At 42.6% G+C, this 17,059-nt stretch overlaps 1 protein-coding gene across 10 annotated transcripts in view; it reads left to right on the top strand.

Annotated features, from left to right (window-relative positions):
• The window catches only part of NEDD4L (NEDD4 like E3 ubiquitin protein ligase), a 335,626-nt gene that overhangs the window by 293,727 nt on the left and 24,840 nt on the right, over nt 1-17,059 (top strand). For 8 of the 10 annotated variants that reach the window (XM_064578837.1, XM_064578835.1, XM_045886636.3 and 5 more), the window contains 6 exons: nt 1,339-1,393; nt 1,504-1,557; nt 5,819-5,877; nt 12,861-12,926; nt 15,130-15,359; nt 16,883-17,004. In XM_064578837.1, the coding sequence (XP_064434907.1) occupies nt 1,339-1,393; nt 1,504-1,557; nt 5,819-5,877; nt 12,861-12,926; nt 15,130-15,359; nt 16,883-17,004 (586 nt within the window). The remainder of the gene's footprint in view (nt 1-1,338; nt 1,394-1,503; nt 1,558-5,818; nt 5,878-12,860; nt 12,927-15,129; nt 15,360-16,882; nt 17,005-17,059) is intronic. The other 2 variants (XM_045886634.3, XM_045886631.3) reach the window with 1 other exon arrangement.

Below are 17,059 nucleotides of genomic sequence, written 5' to 3'. Positions count from 1 at the left end.
CTCCAGGCTGTTTGGGGTCCCATTGGTCAGTAATCTCTTCACAGAATTAGGTGCATGGCTGAATTCTAATAGCACATACAGCTGATGCCCCATACTTGTGAAAGAGGTTTCTGAGTTGTTAGCGGCTAGGAGAAAGTAGACCTTGTAACTAGGATGTAAGAGGCATTCTCTGCATGTGATAGGTTAGGCAACACGCATTTATTTTGTAACTTTGCAACCACTGGGTTCCATCCATATTGCTAATTCAGTCACTGGAACAGAAATATTAAGAACAGTGGGAGAAAAAGGCCGAAGTGATCACAGGTGGTTTCTGTAAGTCATTAGCCTGCAGATATTTGAAGTTTTTCTCCCTTGTTGAGGACTGTTTATAAAATATAATTTTTCATCGGTTTATTCTCTTTGGGGAGTTGAGCTCTATTTACTCCATATTAGATTTTGAATGAAACTTTCACCATACATCCTTCTCAGCTGCCTCCCCCCACATCAAAAAGCCTTACAAGGGCAGGAAGGTAGGGAGACTCAAGACTCCTGTAGAATGGAAGGGTGCTGGGAGCTCTTCCAAGGGGATTTTCCAAGCGCAAGAACCTCTCTGTTGCCTGGTGTGTGGTATGTGATGGCACAACTTGAATCTAGGAAGGTTAGGGTTCGGTCTTCATTCATCAGGTTTTACACAAATATTCCTCCCTCTCCAGAACTGTTTGGTTCCTGGGTTGAAATGGAAAGAGCCCAGAGAGTGCCAGAGACCGAGATTAGACGTGAAAGATCACGGGCTGTCCTCATGTGTTGGATTCCTGAGTTTCAGATAGCAAGTAGGCACCATTCATGTAATGAGGGCATACCAGCTTTACGTTGGAAAAAAATACCCATATCCATCTATTCCCTGAGTCCAAAGAGTGAGAGCCCACACCAGAGAATCTCCGCTTTAGGTCATTCAGCCACGTGGTGGCAGGACTAAAGCATCTGTCTCTGACATTTTTAAATTAACCTCCCTCCTCCCTTCAGTACTTGGTAAATATTTAATTAAATGAGCTATTCAGTCCTAAACTCAACTATTCCATGGAATGCTGGAGTTGCCCTTTGAAGTTTTTGAAATAGCAAGCCCTGGTTCCTGTTCATCACACAGTGAGTGAAGGCTCCTAAGGCTGGCGAACATGTGATACAGTGTGTTGCTAGATGTTGTCATCAACTTGAAATGTTTGTGGCCTGTTTTTAATGTAACAATGTACCCTAAAAGAGTCAGAAAGTGTCCTTAAAGTGTTTAGCCATTTATTTTTATTTTTAATATTTTTTGGAACTGTTAGCTAATGTTCATATTCTCTCTCTTTCTTCTACTACCAGCCTGGTTGGGAAGAAAGAATTCACTTGGATGGCCGAACGTTTTATATTGACCATAGTAAGTAAGCTCTTTTATAGACACACAGGCATTGCAGGTAAAGGGATCGGGGGGACAGGGAATCATTCGAATATCATAGTGAAAGGTTTGTCCTTTTACTCTTTGTCCAGGCAGCCAGGTGTTATGTGGAGAGAATGAGGCCAGAGACTCAGTGCCCTCATACGGTACTGTGCATTCACCCCAAGTTTGCTTGAAAGGAGCCCAGCAAGCTTTTACCCGATTTGATCTTGTGACTTATTAACTTTTTTTTCCCCTTCATTAAAAAGATTTTTTGGGTCAATAACCCCTTGATATTGCGCTTTTAATAAATACACCGTAGTAACAGAAAATAGGGTTAGAAGTTACAACTGAGTCAGAAATCTGTGTGTGAGCAGCGCTTGAGGCACCATGTTAAGCACTGGCCGTCCAGGGTCTTGGGCAAGAAGCCCGCTCTGACTTGCTTTCTGTTCATAGCATGTTCCTTTGCACCCAGCACGCTAACCTACATGTAGCTCGTATCTTGAAATTACAGTATTATAGTTGCTCCAGCACCTTACGAATAAATGTGTGGTTTCTCATTTCAACTAAAAGCTACACTGATAAAGGTATTGCTTTTAGCTAGGTTTGTTTTGTTTTTTTTTAAGGCAACATGTTCTGCATGGGAACATATTTGTATATCCCTTAGAACTTCTGAAAAATGTAGATTTAAAAGAAGTTTGCAGGGGAAGCCTGGGTGGCTCAGTCGGTTAAGCGCCTGCCTTCAGCTCAGGTCATGATCCCAGCGTCCTGGGATCGAGCCCAGCATCGGGCTTCCTGCTCAGCGGGGAGCCTGCTTCTCCCTCTCCCTCTGCCTCTCCCCCTGCTCATGCTCTCTCTCTATCTGACATATAAATAAATAAAAATAAAAATAATAAATAAATAAATAAATAAAAGAAGTTTGCAGTTCTACTTAGAAGTATGTGCAGTTGGTAGTGTTTTGATCTTTTGTTTTCATTTGGTTCCTAAAGATTAGCAAGTCTGCCCCAGGTGTCTCCAGCCTTACATTCTCTTTAATCAAAAGTCCACCAATGAGCCACTTGTGGGGAAGGGGCTACGCTTTGGTTAAAATTCGGTAATTCACGGTATGTAGGTTTAGTTTTGTCTTTGACCAGTAAAACTACTGAGGGTTTGCCTGCTGTCCAGAATTTTACAGTGAGCCTAAAACTGCTACCATAAATGCTATAAAATGTGTGTACCCCACTTTTTTCTCTGATATGCTATTTATAATTCTACTCATAGCATAATTTATTAAAAGAAGGGAAGGGGGCACACCTCTTTTTCCCACCAAGAACAAAAAACAATTCCTCTTTTAGTTTTTATGCTTTACAATTTCAGTTTTCAAAGGTAGGTATGAATAATAAAGATCTTTTTCTTAAAACAAGGTCTTAACCAGTAACACAACCTTGTTCTGCTACACACAGAATATTTCACACAGCATTGTGGCCATGTTCTGGCTGGTGATCTGATGTTCAGGTCAGCCTGAAAAGAATTTCATGAATGTTCTTAATGCAAGGGCCCCAAAACAAGAAAAACTCTGTTGCCAATAAAGTCCATCCCAGTGTACGTTAGAAATTAAAGATCATAGATTATTTTTCTCGTGGTGTTCTCGTAGTATAGAGTAGATGCTTGATAAACAGTGACTTGAAGTTAATTCATGGAGGGTCAGTGGTGAAGGTGTGAGGAAGGTCATGTCCTTGGTTGGAAAGTGGAGAGAACTCGTCTTGGAGAAGCAGCAACAATGCCCGCCCCAGGCTTCCCCTGTTTCTGTTTGTTGGGAGGCAGGAGAGGTTAGTTTTGCTAAATGGGCTGTTCCTTATTCTAGCCACCAGTCCCTCCAAGCGCTCAACTCACTCCCTTCCCACTCCTCTTGCCAGAACGGACAGCTTAAAGACGTCATTTCAGAAGAGATGAGGTATTGACATTGATCAAATAGCTCCTGTCTCGAGCCTGGAGTAAAAGGTTAAGGGAAGATCTTGAACTGAATCGCTACCTCTCTTAGGGGTCATGTGGTTCTTCTTAAAGACCAGGTATGCCCCTCAGCTGTGAGTCAGTGGCCACAGGTGTCTCAGATCAGAGCCATAAGAGAAAATAAAATTCCAGTGAGGCTGTAAAATCCTATTTTTGTCTTTCTTGCCAGCAGTCTTACCAAACCTGTTAATAGTAGCTAAATTAACTTGAGTTTCTCATTCTTCTCCTTCATTCTTGTCCCTTTATTATTTCAAATACAATGTCTGAGGACAAAAAACAAGTTTAGACTCAGAAGTTCTGGAAAAAGTAAGTAAATGGCCACTACACATTCATATCCTATATGGACAATACTTAGCTATAAAATCGATCTGCATTGTAACCACATAGAGACTTGGGAGCCCCAGGAGGTATTTGCAGTGTTGGATAGAGGAACGAACCCGCTTTGAAGAAGCAGAACAGGTGAGGACCACACTTGCTCACTATGTGGCCAGGCGCTAGGGCTGGGGGCTGGCTGCAAAAGGACCTTAGGAACAGATTACTTTTCGGATGGATCCCAAGTGATGAGTCAGATTTATGCAGGAAAGCCTGAGGAGAGCAACCCCAGGAGGGAGAAAACATACAGATGTATGAAGGTGTGTGGCCTGGGCCACAGTCCGAGACCTGTGGTGGGGCTGCAAATGGCCAGGGCACAGAGGAGTCCTGCACATAGGTCAAAGGGGGTCCGCCAGGGGTGGGAACTCGAGTCCCTTCTGCAGGCAGGAGGGAGGTCCTGGAGGTTTTTCTGGAGGGGCCTGACTGGTCGGATTTGTTCTTCAGAAAGATCCTTGTGGCAGAACTGCAAAGGAAGGCTTGAACTGGGATGAGTGAGCCCGAGGCCAGGGAAAGAGAGGGCACAGTCCATGGAAGCGATGCGCCCTCCCGAAAGCAGCTTTCTCAGTGAGACGGGGAACAGAATGGCGAGCGTCAGAGGAGAATGGCTAGGGAGGATAGGGATGGAGCCAGTGCTGGGTCTGAACAGTGAATGCGCTATGATGCTGGCATTTGGGAGTACAGGAACACAGGAACGGGTTTTGTTCCTGGAAGATTACGGGTTTGGTTTTGGTAGAGCTGGATTTGAGGTCGCCATGGGAAATGTGGGTGCACATGTCAAGGGTGGAACTGGACAGACTATGTGGGAGACGCCATGGGTAGGTAGTCATTAATTTACTTCTGCTTTGATGGTACCCAGGTGATAGGACTGTACTGCGGGGAGCTATCACTCAGCTGTACTCTTTATTTGGTTTTCTTTTATTCTCCATCACAACGGCAACTTTTACTTTCCAGATTTCTTATGCATGAGGTAAGGGGCCCAAAATGCCTTTTGCTTCCATCAAAGTTCTCTAAAACCATCGAAACATCTCACGTACATTTCCTGCCAACATGAGTCCAGAATCATGTGCTTCAGGATTTTAAAACTTGACCTCTGCTTTCATTAAAATAATTACATATACCAGATTTGGAAAAATTCCTGGTACGGTCATTAAACCCAAATTTAATGGTTATTCTTATCAATCGATTTACAGAGTACATAGGAAATAAGCAGAATCAATATTCTTAACAACTTAGATTCCCTAAAACTCCAGAGAGAACCCATTCTCCCCCAGTCTGCCCTCCCCATACCCTTTCACACAAATCCATCCCTGCCTCCCACACACACAGTAACCCCTGTGCACAGTCAGAAAACCCACATGATTCAGGGTCCCCATGGCACCTTACCACCTACACCACTGGAGTAATTGTGTAGGCGGCATGGAGCAGTCTTGCCGGCACGGACACATTTAGAAGAAAGAACACACTTCTCGCCAACTTGACCAAAAGGGAACCCTTTAAATCTGTCCTCTTTGCTCTATCTAATGCTCAATTTTTGGGACTCCTTAGCAGCTCTGATTTTTGCATGCATATGAGTGACACGTGTAATGGATTATTCATTTGTCCAGTGTAGGATTCTTAGTTGAAAACAGTTTTTCAATGCCATAAGCAAAGAAAAAAGTACTTGAAATGAGAAAAATCGTGTGTGTGTGTGTTAAACTTTTTAGGGACTAAGACTTGTTATGCCTTTTTTCAGTTAAAGAAAAATCAAGATCAAATTATAAATCCTTGAAAGAACAGGGGTTTATAATTGAAATTTTGGCAGATTTTCTTGCCAAAAACAGTGTGAATAGATGGTTTGGCTTTAGTCGTGCATTTTCGATGGAGTGTTTTTAACTAAACAGTATGGGCAGAGGGGGCTGGCATATAGAATAGGGTGCTCTTCTAACCCTGCAATACTAAGTTATTTATTTTGGGGGACAGCTTTTGAAAAAAATCCAGAAATAATTCTTTTTAAAACATTTTTGACACAGAATAGATTTGAACTAATATGCTGATTTTTTTTTTTTTTTTTTAAACATTAATTTTCAGATAGCAAAATTACTCAGTGGGAAGACCCAAGACTGCAGAACCCAGCTATTACTGGTCCGGTCAGTATTCTCAAGTTTTAACTCTTCAGTGTAATATTTGGCTTGCATCTAAACATGTATTTCTTGAGTATTACTGCTTACCCGGTGCCAGGGGCCTGGTGTGGTTGGCTAGTTTAGAATCGCCCCCATCTCCTCCTCACTGGAGTTCCCGGGTGGGATACAACTGCATTTGCCTTTTTGAAGGGCTTTTGCTATAAAGGAAAAGAAAGTGCTTTGCTAATGGTAAGAAACTAAACATTTTCTTTTCTCCTTTGTAAAAAGGTGGATTAAAGGTATAACAATCAAAATGTCCTCTCTTCCTTTTTATACCAAGCCAAGCCCTGTATCTGTAGCATTTTGTCATTTCTTTTGGCCAAGAGTGGTAAATGCATGCTAACGAATTTAAGCTGTGTTCTGACTCTCTTCCAGCGTGGAACGTCTGGAAAAGTTGGGGGAGGTTGTAGCCAACCTCTGGAGCTGGCAGAGTTAAGAACTTTTGTCTCTGTTGACCCACTAACTTCCTCGCAGTCCCCACGTATACACCGGGTGCAAAAGGAAGCTAGGTAGAGCACCCTCTTAAAATACTGCCACACGCTGTGTTCATAAGGACTTGGTCCCGAATACCGCATGGGTCACAGTCATCGGCAGAGAATGTACCAGCATCTCTGGTCAGTGTTTATATGAGTGCGGGAGCTAATTTGGAATTACAGGAAACGTATGGCATCAGCAAAGCATTGCAAACTTGGGAATCTGCTAAAAACCGGAGGAGCAAAAGGAAATAAAGCATATTGAATGCTGAGCTAAGAGGCCGTTAGGTATTTTTATAATACTGCTTTTGTGGCTTTAATCTGATTCCGTTCAAATTAGGTTTTGAATTACAAAGGTAAGTCTGTTTGAAAACTTAAAAGGTAATACCATGCAAACATACCTTGATACTTGACATCCCCTTAGTTAATTTGTTGGATTTGTTTATTGGCTTTGTTCAGCTGCTTTGCTACTGTGTAACGCAAAGTGCCCAATCATACCTCAGTTAAAACAGCTGCTTTTTATGTGACTTCAACACCTGCCTTACTACCATGGTTTCCTTTTGATATATTCACAGTCACGATAAGGTGTTAGAGTCCTGTTTTCTCTTCTACATCATGGGAAACGTATTCAGGAATCAAGGCTGTTTTCAAGTGACAGAGGACTTTTGACATAATTCTGAAGCCTTTTGAAATATCTCTATCACTTATCGATCATCTACCTTCACTCAAACACTGTTAGTTCTTACTGCTATTGAAAATTGTTTAGCATCATAAATCCAAGTAAATTTGACCCAAAGAAAGATCTTTTTTTTTTTTTTTTTAATATACTAACAAAAGAGCCTTGTTTACTCTTTCCTTAGTAGTAGGGATACTTCTTTCAGGAAGAGCATGTGTATTTAGGTAATTACCCACTTAATGTAGACAGCTGGCTTTTGTTGTCATTCAGTTCTGAATATTTGGTAATTTCCATGATTTCTTTCTCTCCTTGACTTTTAAGTTATTTAGAACGTGCTTTTCGTTTCTAAGAGTATGGAAGGGTTTTTGCCTATCCATTTCTTACTAATTTTCTAATTTTACTGCTTTGTGGTCAGAGAATATTATCTATGGAATATTGATTACCAGATATTTGAAACTTCCTTGGCAGCTTGGCCATTTTTTATAAATGTTCCTTTTGTGTTTGAAAAGAATGTGTATTCTGTCTTTGTTGGGTATAGAGTTCTTTATATGTCCATTAAATCAAGCATATGGTGTTCAAATTACTCATTTGCATCACTGCTTTTTTTTCCTGGCTGTTCTGTCTACCCAAGACAGTGGTGTCAGACTCTCTGATGGCAAGCATGGCTTTATCAGTCAGTTACATTCACTTTCTCTTCCTTAGTACCTGCCTGGTATGTCTTTTCTCCCTCTCAGTTAGCTGTATTTTTTCTCTTTTCTTACCTTCTATTAGATTGATAAAGTGCCCTTTATTTTCTTTCATTTTCTGTATTTGCTTGGAAGTTGTATTTTCTATTTCTGTGCTTTCAGTGCTTACATTAACGTTTTTAACCAACGTACTTCATGACAAAATTAATTGCTCTCTCCTCCTGAGCAAGATGGGACTTGAGGGACCTCTCATGCCATTCTTCCCACTTACTTTCCATTGTTCAGCAACATTTTAAAACTTCCCAAACAGCCATTGGTATTTTATCTTTGTTCTCAACAGCACGGCTTATTTCCTTCCCTTATATGTAGGCAGATTTCTTTGCCCACCATCACTTCTTACACCTGCTGTTTCCAGGTTATCTTCTGAATGAAGTATGGTTCCGGATTCTCAGAGTCTACAGATCGGCAGCATCAGAATCGTCTGGAAACTTGTTAGAAAAAATTTGGGAGTCCCAAGCCAGGCCTACTGAAAATCAGTGATGTTGGGGGTGGGTCCAGCAATCTGTGTTTGGGCACACCCTCCCAGGGGTGGTGATACCCCCTTGAGCAGCACTGTCTGAGAGTGGGAAGCTCTTAGTCTGAGAGAGAAGGCTTATCTGACCTCTCTGTTAAATGACAGTTCAGCTTTAGAAGGCTTGACTAACAGTTATTTTCCTAATACTTTGGAGATCTTCTTTCTTGTCTTCTGGCCTCCACAACTGTTGAGAAGCTTGTTGTTGATTGGCATTTTTCTGATGGGTAAATCTTTCTTTTCTCTCGCAGTTTTGAATTTTCTCTGTGACTTTGGTGTTGTATAATTTTACTCTCAGGAACCTAAGCGTGGATTTCTTTATATTGATTCTGCTTTGGACTCATTGTAATTCTTCAATATGAGGACCCTGTCTTCCCTCCATTCTGGAAGATTCTTGGCAGTTACTTCTCACATACTGTATCTTTGCCATTCTTCCTGGTTATCTGTACCAGTAGAATTACTGGGTATGTGATTCACCTTTACCTTCTGTCTTCCTAATCTCTTAGTTTTCCAGTTTTCCATCTCTCTCTCGCTCTCTCACTTTCTCTCGGTCTCTCTCTCCCTCCCTCCATCTCTAGCTCTCTTCATTGCTGTATTGTGGGCTTAGCTCTTCCAGCTAATTCTTTTTTAAGCTTTTTATAACCTACCCTTTACCAGTTCATTGTGTCTGTTACTTCATTAACTGTGTTTAATTACTCATCGTTCTAGTGGGTCTTTTTAAATTTGCTTGGTCTTTTCAGTTACTGTATATTCTATCATGTTCTTCCATTTTTTATTTTTATTTTCTTTTTTAATTCATACTTAGCTCTCTAATCATTCTTAAAATGCTTATTTCATATCCTCTTTCAGATTATTCTGTTATCTCTGGCCATAGGGGCACTAAATCTGCCACATGTTATGTCTGTAGACTCTCCTCAATGGTAGTTCAGTTTAGTTCAGTTTATAATTTGTGTGTGTGCGCTCATCTTTGTTTTTTTCTTTTTTTCTTCCCCCCCCTCCCCCCGCCATGAGGCATTTATAAGACCTGACCTGTATTTACCGTTAACTTCTTAGCTTGGGATCATGCAGGCCCAGTTAATATAACTGTGGACTTCATACCCACTTTGGTGTAGGCTTAGAGTATGAATTTATTACAGGTCTGTTTCTTTTTGTTTTTCTCTCGTTTGTGGTCCTGGACAGAAGGTAAGCTTCCTTACGACTTTCCTGGGCTGGCGGGTAGTTTTCTTGTCCCCATGTCAGTTGCAGGTTTTAAGCAAGGAACTCTGCTCTTACTCCCTAGGTCGTACAGACTGTAGGCCAACTTCTGTGTCCCCCGTCTGTGGTTTAAAACCCCAGCCCAAGCACCCAGTCTAGGTCCAATGCCCACTTCTTTAATTTTAAGTCTTTCTGCTGATCTGGAACCTCGAATTTCTCTTTTTCCCCGAGTTTTAAAAAATGGCCCAGATTCGGGGAGGGGGGTCCCTTCCTCTGGCCGCTCAGCACAGCATTACTGTAAGTCGGTCTGCTCTCTGTGTTCCCAGCATCACCAATGCAGGTGTGATCCAGTGCTGTCCGTGCTTGCTACTCTTATGAATACGGTCTCATGTTCGTGTCACGCTTTGTACTTGGCCGAGAACTTTATAATCAGCTGCTTTGAAAACTCCAAGCAGTCCCCTCAGGAAGGCAGGGAAGATGTTGTTATTCCCAATTTGTCAGAAGCTCGGAAAACTAATTGTGTCGCCCTTAGTTCCAGCAAATGCCAAAAGTCGAAGTGAAACTGCAGGTGTACTGACCCCACCCGTGTCTCCGTGTCGGACGCGAGCCGTCCTCCGTAAGGAGCCCCGGCACCGGGTGGGCTAGAACGACGCGAAAACGTTCAGACCCGACTTCTCCAATAAGTCAGCACATCACTGTGCTCAGAATAGAAAACCTATTTAAGAAAGAGCGAAGGGCTTGAATCAACAGACGTGTTAAGTTCTGATGCAGGCTTAATTTTGTAAGTTCCATTGTACATAAGAAAATAAGATGCCAAATTTTCAAGAGCGAGTCAACAATCTGGCCTGTCCAGTACAAGACATGGACCACCCTTGGAAGTGTCTTCAGAGGCTCCGCGGTATGGATGTCTTTGTCCTGCTACTCTGTGAGCTTCTGTTGAGGAGGAGATTGTAAAAACCTCCTTATTCCACTTCTTCTTACTCATAAGAACTCTCTCTAGAGAGAAAAGATAAGTATTGGAGGAGGATCAGGATTTTTCCATTTTCATGCCTCGTTCCCCAGAAGAAGAAAGACCAGAAATATCTCAGCATTTTTTTTCCACCCACATGTAATCGGCACCCCCCAGTGACAAGTCGGACAGGGGAGTAGAGAGCATAGGCTGGGGGCAACATTTTAAAATATGCCCCCTCCCCCTCCCCTTGACTTAAGACTCTTGAACTTGTATTTTAAGCCTTTCTTCAACATTTTCGGGGGAGGACACAAAACCAAAAAATAATAGGCTGGGAATCACAGATTTTTGGAAATGGAAGAGCCTTGAAGTGCTTCGGGTCCATTTCTTCTTAACGTGAAGAGATTCCGTCGTCCGGAGGGTCCGTCACATGGCTGGCTGGCACGGGAGTCCGCCTTACAAGCCAGGTCCGCCGAAGCTGGCCTGAGGTAGTGAAAGGACCTAACCTTTTTTCAGCTTACGTTCCCTCTGTCACAGTTGAGCGTAGCTAAGAGCATCAGCCGAACACTTTCCTTCTCGAGACTTTACACACACTGCTTTCTAGTGATTTATTCCCTCCTGTCACTCTGGGTTCGGCTCAGATGTCCCTTCCTCAGAGCTTGCCTTCCCTGACCGCTCGTATCGTAGCCTGCCGAGAGCTCGCTCTCAGCTTTTCCTCAAAACATTCACCACTCTTCATTTATTTCCTGCTTCCACTTGCACACAGTAGCTTGCAGGCTCCAGGAGGGCACAGGGGAAGAAATCTTTGGTTGATGCACCATTACTTCCCTAGCACCTGAAATGCCTGGCACACAGTAGGTGCTCAAGAAATAGCTGTAGAATGAATCAGCGGAGGAACCACCAAAGAGCGAATATACAGGACATCTTAGTTTGTGATGGGCTGTAGTGTTAGTGGGGCCAAAAACATGACATGGCTTTTGTCAGAACATGGTATCCTTTCCCTCACTGTGGTGGTTGTCCAGATATTGGCAAAATTTCTACATTTTCTAGAATAAGGATTCATACATGGTATCGTCAGACTAAACACGGCCCCAAATAAATGTGATATGTGGTCAAATCTAGTGCCCAATGGAAAATCAAATGAAGAATGGCTTTAAAACTAAGAGCAGACCCGAGGTACCCATAAATTGTCTGTACAATGTTCTTTGGATATATAAACACATTGTCTTTATTGTTCTTGAGTTACAAAGCAAAACACTGACATGATTATTGTTTTCTATAAGAGTGGTTACTTTTGTTTTGGCTTATTGTTTGTGTGATTGTGTCTTAAAATAGTATGAAGGAGGGGAAGCTTTGGTTCCTCACTTCTCCTCTTTCTGAAAGTATAAGGTGGTGTTAGGCTTGGAGTCTGGAGACACTTTACTAAGGATCAGTATATTTTGTTAACTTAGCCCAAAACGATATCAGCAGAACTGTTCTTGCCCAAATTCATACTATTTGTGAAAAAGCAACAAGTTTTTCTGAGTATGAGCTGTCCCAGTTATGTCCATGTGTGTGCAAAAGCCAATCTTTTCTGCTTCATAAAAAAAATTAGAAGCCTTTTCAGTAGCCTGAAGTCAGGGCTCTGGCTCTCAGATATTGTAAGCTACTTTACAACATAGGAAGTAAAAAATATAAATGACTACATTAAAAGGTTATTACTTCGCCAGGATAGATTACAGAACTTTGAGTAATGAAAGCTTAACTCAGTTACCGAACCCACACCTTTGGTACCATCACTCTGCTTCCTAGATAAGCCATTCCAGATTTAAAGAAATCCCTGCCCAAGACTACTAACTAGTAAGAGGCAAACCTTCTGACTCCTAAATCGAAGATGTTTCCAGAATGCTTTCTACCTGATTTTATATGCCTTGATAAGGGTTATCAGTTCACTGGCCTTTCCTGTCATTTTATTTCCTCCCCATGGTTTTTAAAAGCATGAAGAGTCTTTTCAAAATGACCACATAGGTCATTTTGGGTTTTGTGTTAAAGAATCATAGCCAGTAACTTTTATCTAAACTTGCAACAACAACAACAACAACAAGGTTACACCCTGATTCCCATTTAGACAGAAGTCACATGGACAGTATATTTGGTTTATGTGGCATATCCCTTAAAAATCATTTCTTGAATATCAGTACAGTTGTTTTCAGGGGTGAAAGCCCCCCCCATACAGTGCTGATTAGCCTCAGTCATTTCTAGAACTTTCCCATGTACTATGTAGACATTATATACATTTCAGTGATAATATGGAGAGTGAGAATTTTAAGGTTTATGATTTGTGAAATTCTGTGAATGTTGGCTCAGTATACATAAAATTTCAAGTGTATTGTTTATCTATATTTATAAATTTATCTTCCAGGCTGTTCCTTACTCCAGAGAATTTAAACAGAAATATGACTACTTTAGGAAGAAATTAAAGAAACCTGTGAGTAACATGTCTTCCAAAAATGCTGTTTTAGTCATCTGTAAGTTGCCAAAGTTACTTCAGTGAGAACAACTTGTGTGTTACCTTTATGTGTATACTAAAAATGTTACCTTCCTTTTCCCATTGCACTTTGATCCACCTGGATCTTCAATCTGAATTTTCTTTTTAAGAGACCTGGTAAGTGAAGACAAACTTAGTATTACATATCAAATCAACCTGAATGGTAATTTCTTATGTAATACATAACAAGATAAAAATGATTTTAGTGGGATATAAAATAATTCGGGACCTAGTCAAAAAGGTGTGGAGAAGCCTGCGGTCATCATCATAAAACCTAGACCCTACTCAGAAAAATGTTCCCATCCTTCCCTCCCAATTCAAAAGTATAGTTTTAATTATATTTATAACACAAATATAATTTACAATACTAAATTATAATATTTGGCCTGTTAAGAGTGAGTATAATTTTCAGATTAAAATTCTCAGTGGGGGGGCGCCTGGGTGGCTCAGTCGTTAAGCATCTGCCTTTAGCTCAGGTCGTGATCCCAGGGTCCTGGGATCGAGCCCCGCATCGGGCTCCCTGCTCGGCGGGAAGCCTCCTTCTCCCTCTCCCTCTCCCCCTGCTTGTGTTCCCTCTCTCGCTGTGTCTCTCTCTGTCAAATAAATAAATAAAATCTTTTAAAAAAATAATAATAAAATAAAATTCTCAGTGGGAAACCTTGTGAGGTTTTTACAAAACTGAGAAACCCTATGAGGTTTTTACAGGCCAAGATTTAAATCACAGTATTACATTTTCTCCTGGCACATCCTCCCCAGATCTTCAGCACCGTGTCTTCTGTCTTACTGTCTGACGTCACTTCTCTGGTGCAGGTTTTACCAGTTTTCCCCTCAATGTGCGCACGCATGGTTTCTGCACCGACCACTGTTTCTTGGCTTCCTCCCCTTGGGAAGAGGAGAGTATTGGGCACAACTCCCCTCACCCCAGTCTGCCCGGGCTCCGTCGTGGTCTCTCCCATTCCATGCCTTTGGCTGATGCCTCTTTTCTGGGCCTCCGCAGTGGCCAAGGCACTGGGGACATGCAGGTGCACGAGACAGTCTGTGCGTCAGGAGCTCCCACGTTGGGTCCTCTCCCTCCCAGCGTGCTGATTCAAATAGCTCTTGGATAACTGCCTTGAAAGTGACTCTGAGGGGCACCTGGGTGGCTCAGTCGTTAAGCGTCTGCCTTCAGCTCAGGTCATGATCCCAGGGTCCTGGGATCGAGCCCCACATCAGGCTCCCTGCTCAGCGGGAAGCCTGATTCTCCCTCTCCCACTCCCCCTGCTTGTGTTCCCTCTCTCGCTCGCTCTCTCTGTCAAATAAATAAATAAAATTTAAAAAAGAGAAAGAAAGTGACTCTGATACATACACATAAAATTCCTCAGTGTTATTTAGTGAGTAACCTACATGTCCCCCAGTAGCTGGGGATGACTTTGTGGATAGGAGCCTGTCATGCCCTGGCACTCCCCCTGGGGTGTCACCTGCCGGGAAACTCCCGCTGCAAATCCACTGTCAGAGCAAGGCTAACCCTGGTCCTCCTTTTTCCAGGCAGCAGTGATTCACAACTTCGCTCAGGTGCTTGTTTATGTTCATGTTCTTTAACTGTGACCTTTGCCATGCTTTCCCACAACCTGGCATGATCCTCGAGGTCGCACTTCTCATGGCACCAGAATTAGCTTATAGGCATCATGGATCACATCTACCAGCTGGAGACCCTGCCAGAGTTGAGAATGCTCTCGACTGGGCCAGATGGGAATTGTTTTCTGGGTTTTGATGACCTGCACTGACATCCCTTTCTTCGACAGAAGCAATATGGAGAGTTGACCATATTTCAGTGGCCAGTGGGTGGACAGGAGCCTCACGGTTGTTTATAAAAGGCGGGGAGAGGATGATTGTCTTCTGCTCCACATAGTTTCTTGTGCCACATGCGTTGCTGGCTCCATCTGACAGCTTCTGGTACAAGCTCTGTGTGTCTTACCCGGACGTAGTGGGGCTCACTGTCTATGTGAATAAAATCCCTGAAGGAGGGAATCTCAGTTGGAGCCCTTGGTCGCTGCTTGTTTATGTGAAGACTGCCATCATTTCTACTCTTTGTTGTTTTTCTCTGTTCGAAGGTAAGATGTGTATTTGCTGTGTGATTACGTGCTTGTTTTCTTCTTTCGTGTAGGCTGATATTCCAAATAGGTTTGAAATGAAACTTCACAGAAATAACATCTTTGAAGAGTCCTATCGGAGAATCATGTCTGTGAAAAGACCAGACGTCCTGAAAGCCAGACTGTGGATCGAATTTGAATCAGAGAAAGGTCTTGACTATGGGGGTGTGGCCAGAGAGTGGTTCTTCCTACTGTCCAAAGAGATGTTCAACCCCTACTATGGGCTTTTTGAGTACTCTGCAACGTAAGTATGCAGAGTGCACTCAGAATGTGTCTCCCCCCCGCCCTGAAAAAGTAATTAGTAATGAATTTAAACCTAATGGGAGAATGAGTGGCTCAGTCATTTGAGATGAATTAACATCGCTGATTTCAGCACTCCCCTCCCCCCATAAGTCTAGAACAGGTTCTGACTCTACATGGTGAAGTAATGTACTCTGTGAACACCTAAAAATGATTTTTCCCTTGTCATTCGGGTTCATATAATTGAAATGGAAAATGTGCTGGGGACTCATGGTTAGGAACAAGAGGCAATTTTCATTTGTAATGTTATGCTAATTCAGGAGGATTTGTCAGTGTCAGAATTCAGGAACTCATCATCAGGTTATGAACAAGAATAGTTTCTGAAGTTCTGCTCAGAGGCAAATGATGGCGAACTTTGAGGACCCGTTCTTCAGGATATAAAGGACCATGTCTTGGTCCTGTAAGGGAAGAAACAGATTCTCCCTTGTATTGGGATTTCATCTTCACCAAACAGAAACTGAGGCAGATTTAGTTGCATTCTCAGGAATCAGACACCCACGACTTACAAGGCCGGGAGCTCCTTCCAGGCTGTGGCGTTTCCAAAGGCTTCAGCTAGACCTGAGGCCCCAGTAGAATAGTCGTTGACCTTGCTGAAGGGCAACCTGTGCTGTCAAGGGACATGGGTTCTCCCGCATCATCTGCCTGATGCCTCTCTCCTGGGAGCTCTCCTTGGTTGCTCTAGCCAAGAATTCCCATTTTGTTTTTTTGTTGTTGTTCCCCAGTCCCATGAGAAAGCCTGCTATGTGAAATTGATAAAACCGTTGAAGTGGAGGGCAGGGTAGGGAGGCGAGACCCTTATCTCTCACCCACATTCCCAGAGAGACCCCCCCCCCTCCCCGCCCAGGGAATCTGTGGAGCCCAGTTTGAAAACCACCGATCCTCAAGATCTTGAGACCAAAGAAGGATGATTAGATAAATGTGAACATTTCGAAGTTTGTATTGTTGAGACAGCTAAATGCTACTCCCAGTGCCCTTGGAGCCTTTCGGAGCAGAGTGGTGGTCAGACCAAGGGTTGGGTCCATCAGAAAAACTTTTAATCTCCAAACCCAAAAGTCTCTCAAAGGAATTAACCCTCATCCTCACAGAGAAAACCTGTAGTACTCACATCATTGGCAGTCGACACATGGCCCCTCCGTTACATGGTGTTTCTCGTCCTCCCAAAATATTTGACTGAACCATATGCAATTGACATTTTTTATAGAGCAAAGGTAGTCAAATATCAACAGTTTATGGTGGTGTGACTTACATAGGGCATGTGCACTTGCTCTGTTAGACCTCAGTCAGTCACAAAGGGGCTAACTAAACAGTAAGTCGTGTTCTCTGGCTGTTACGCCTTTTCCCATTGGGTACAGAATGTTTGCAGGTGCACTGTGCAAGTCAAAGGACCGGTGGCAAAGGAGAATTCAGGTCATTGAATTTCTTATTTAAAAGTATGATTGTGCTTTACCTGTCTCTCCCTCCCCAAAGGGACAACTACACACTTCAGATCAACCCCAATTCAGGCCTCTGTAATGAAGACCATTTGTCCTATTTTACTTTCATTGGAAGAGTTGCTGGTCTGGCAGTATTTCATGGCAAACTTTTGGATGGTAAGTTACTGAAATGTCACAAAGTAACCAAAATAGGACAGTGCCATTTGTGGTT

This window comes from Mirounga angustirostris, unplaced genomic scaffold (assembly GCF_029215605.1).
Source record: "Mirounga angustirostris isolate CCGP_5_RB_7025 unplaced genomic scaffold, mMirAng1.0.hap1 SCAF_14, whole genome shotgun sequence".
Classification (NCBI taxonomy): domain Eukaryota; kingdom Metazoa; phylum Chordata; class Mammalia; order Carnivora; family Phocidae; genus Mirounga; species Mirounga angustirostris.
The sequence above is the reverse complement of the archived record's forward strand: the minus strand, read 5'-3'. Positions and strand labels throughout refer to the sequence as shown.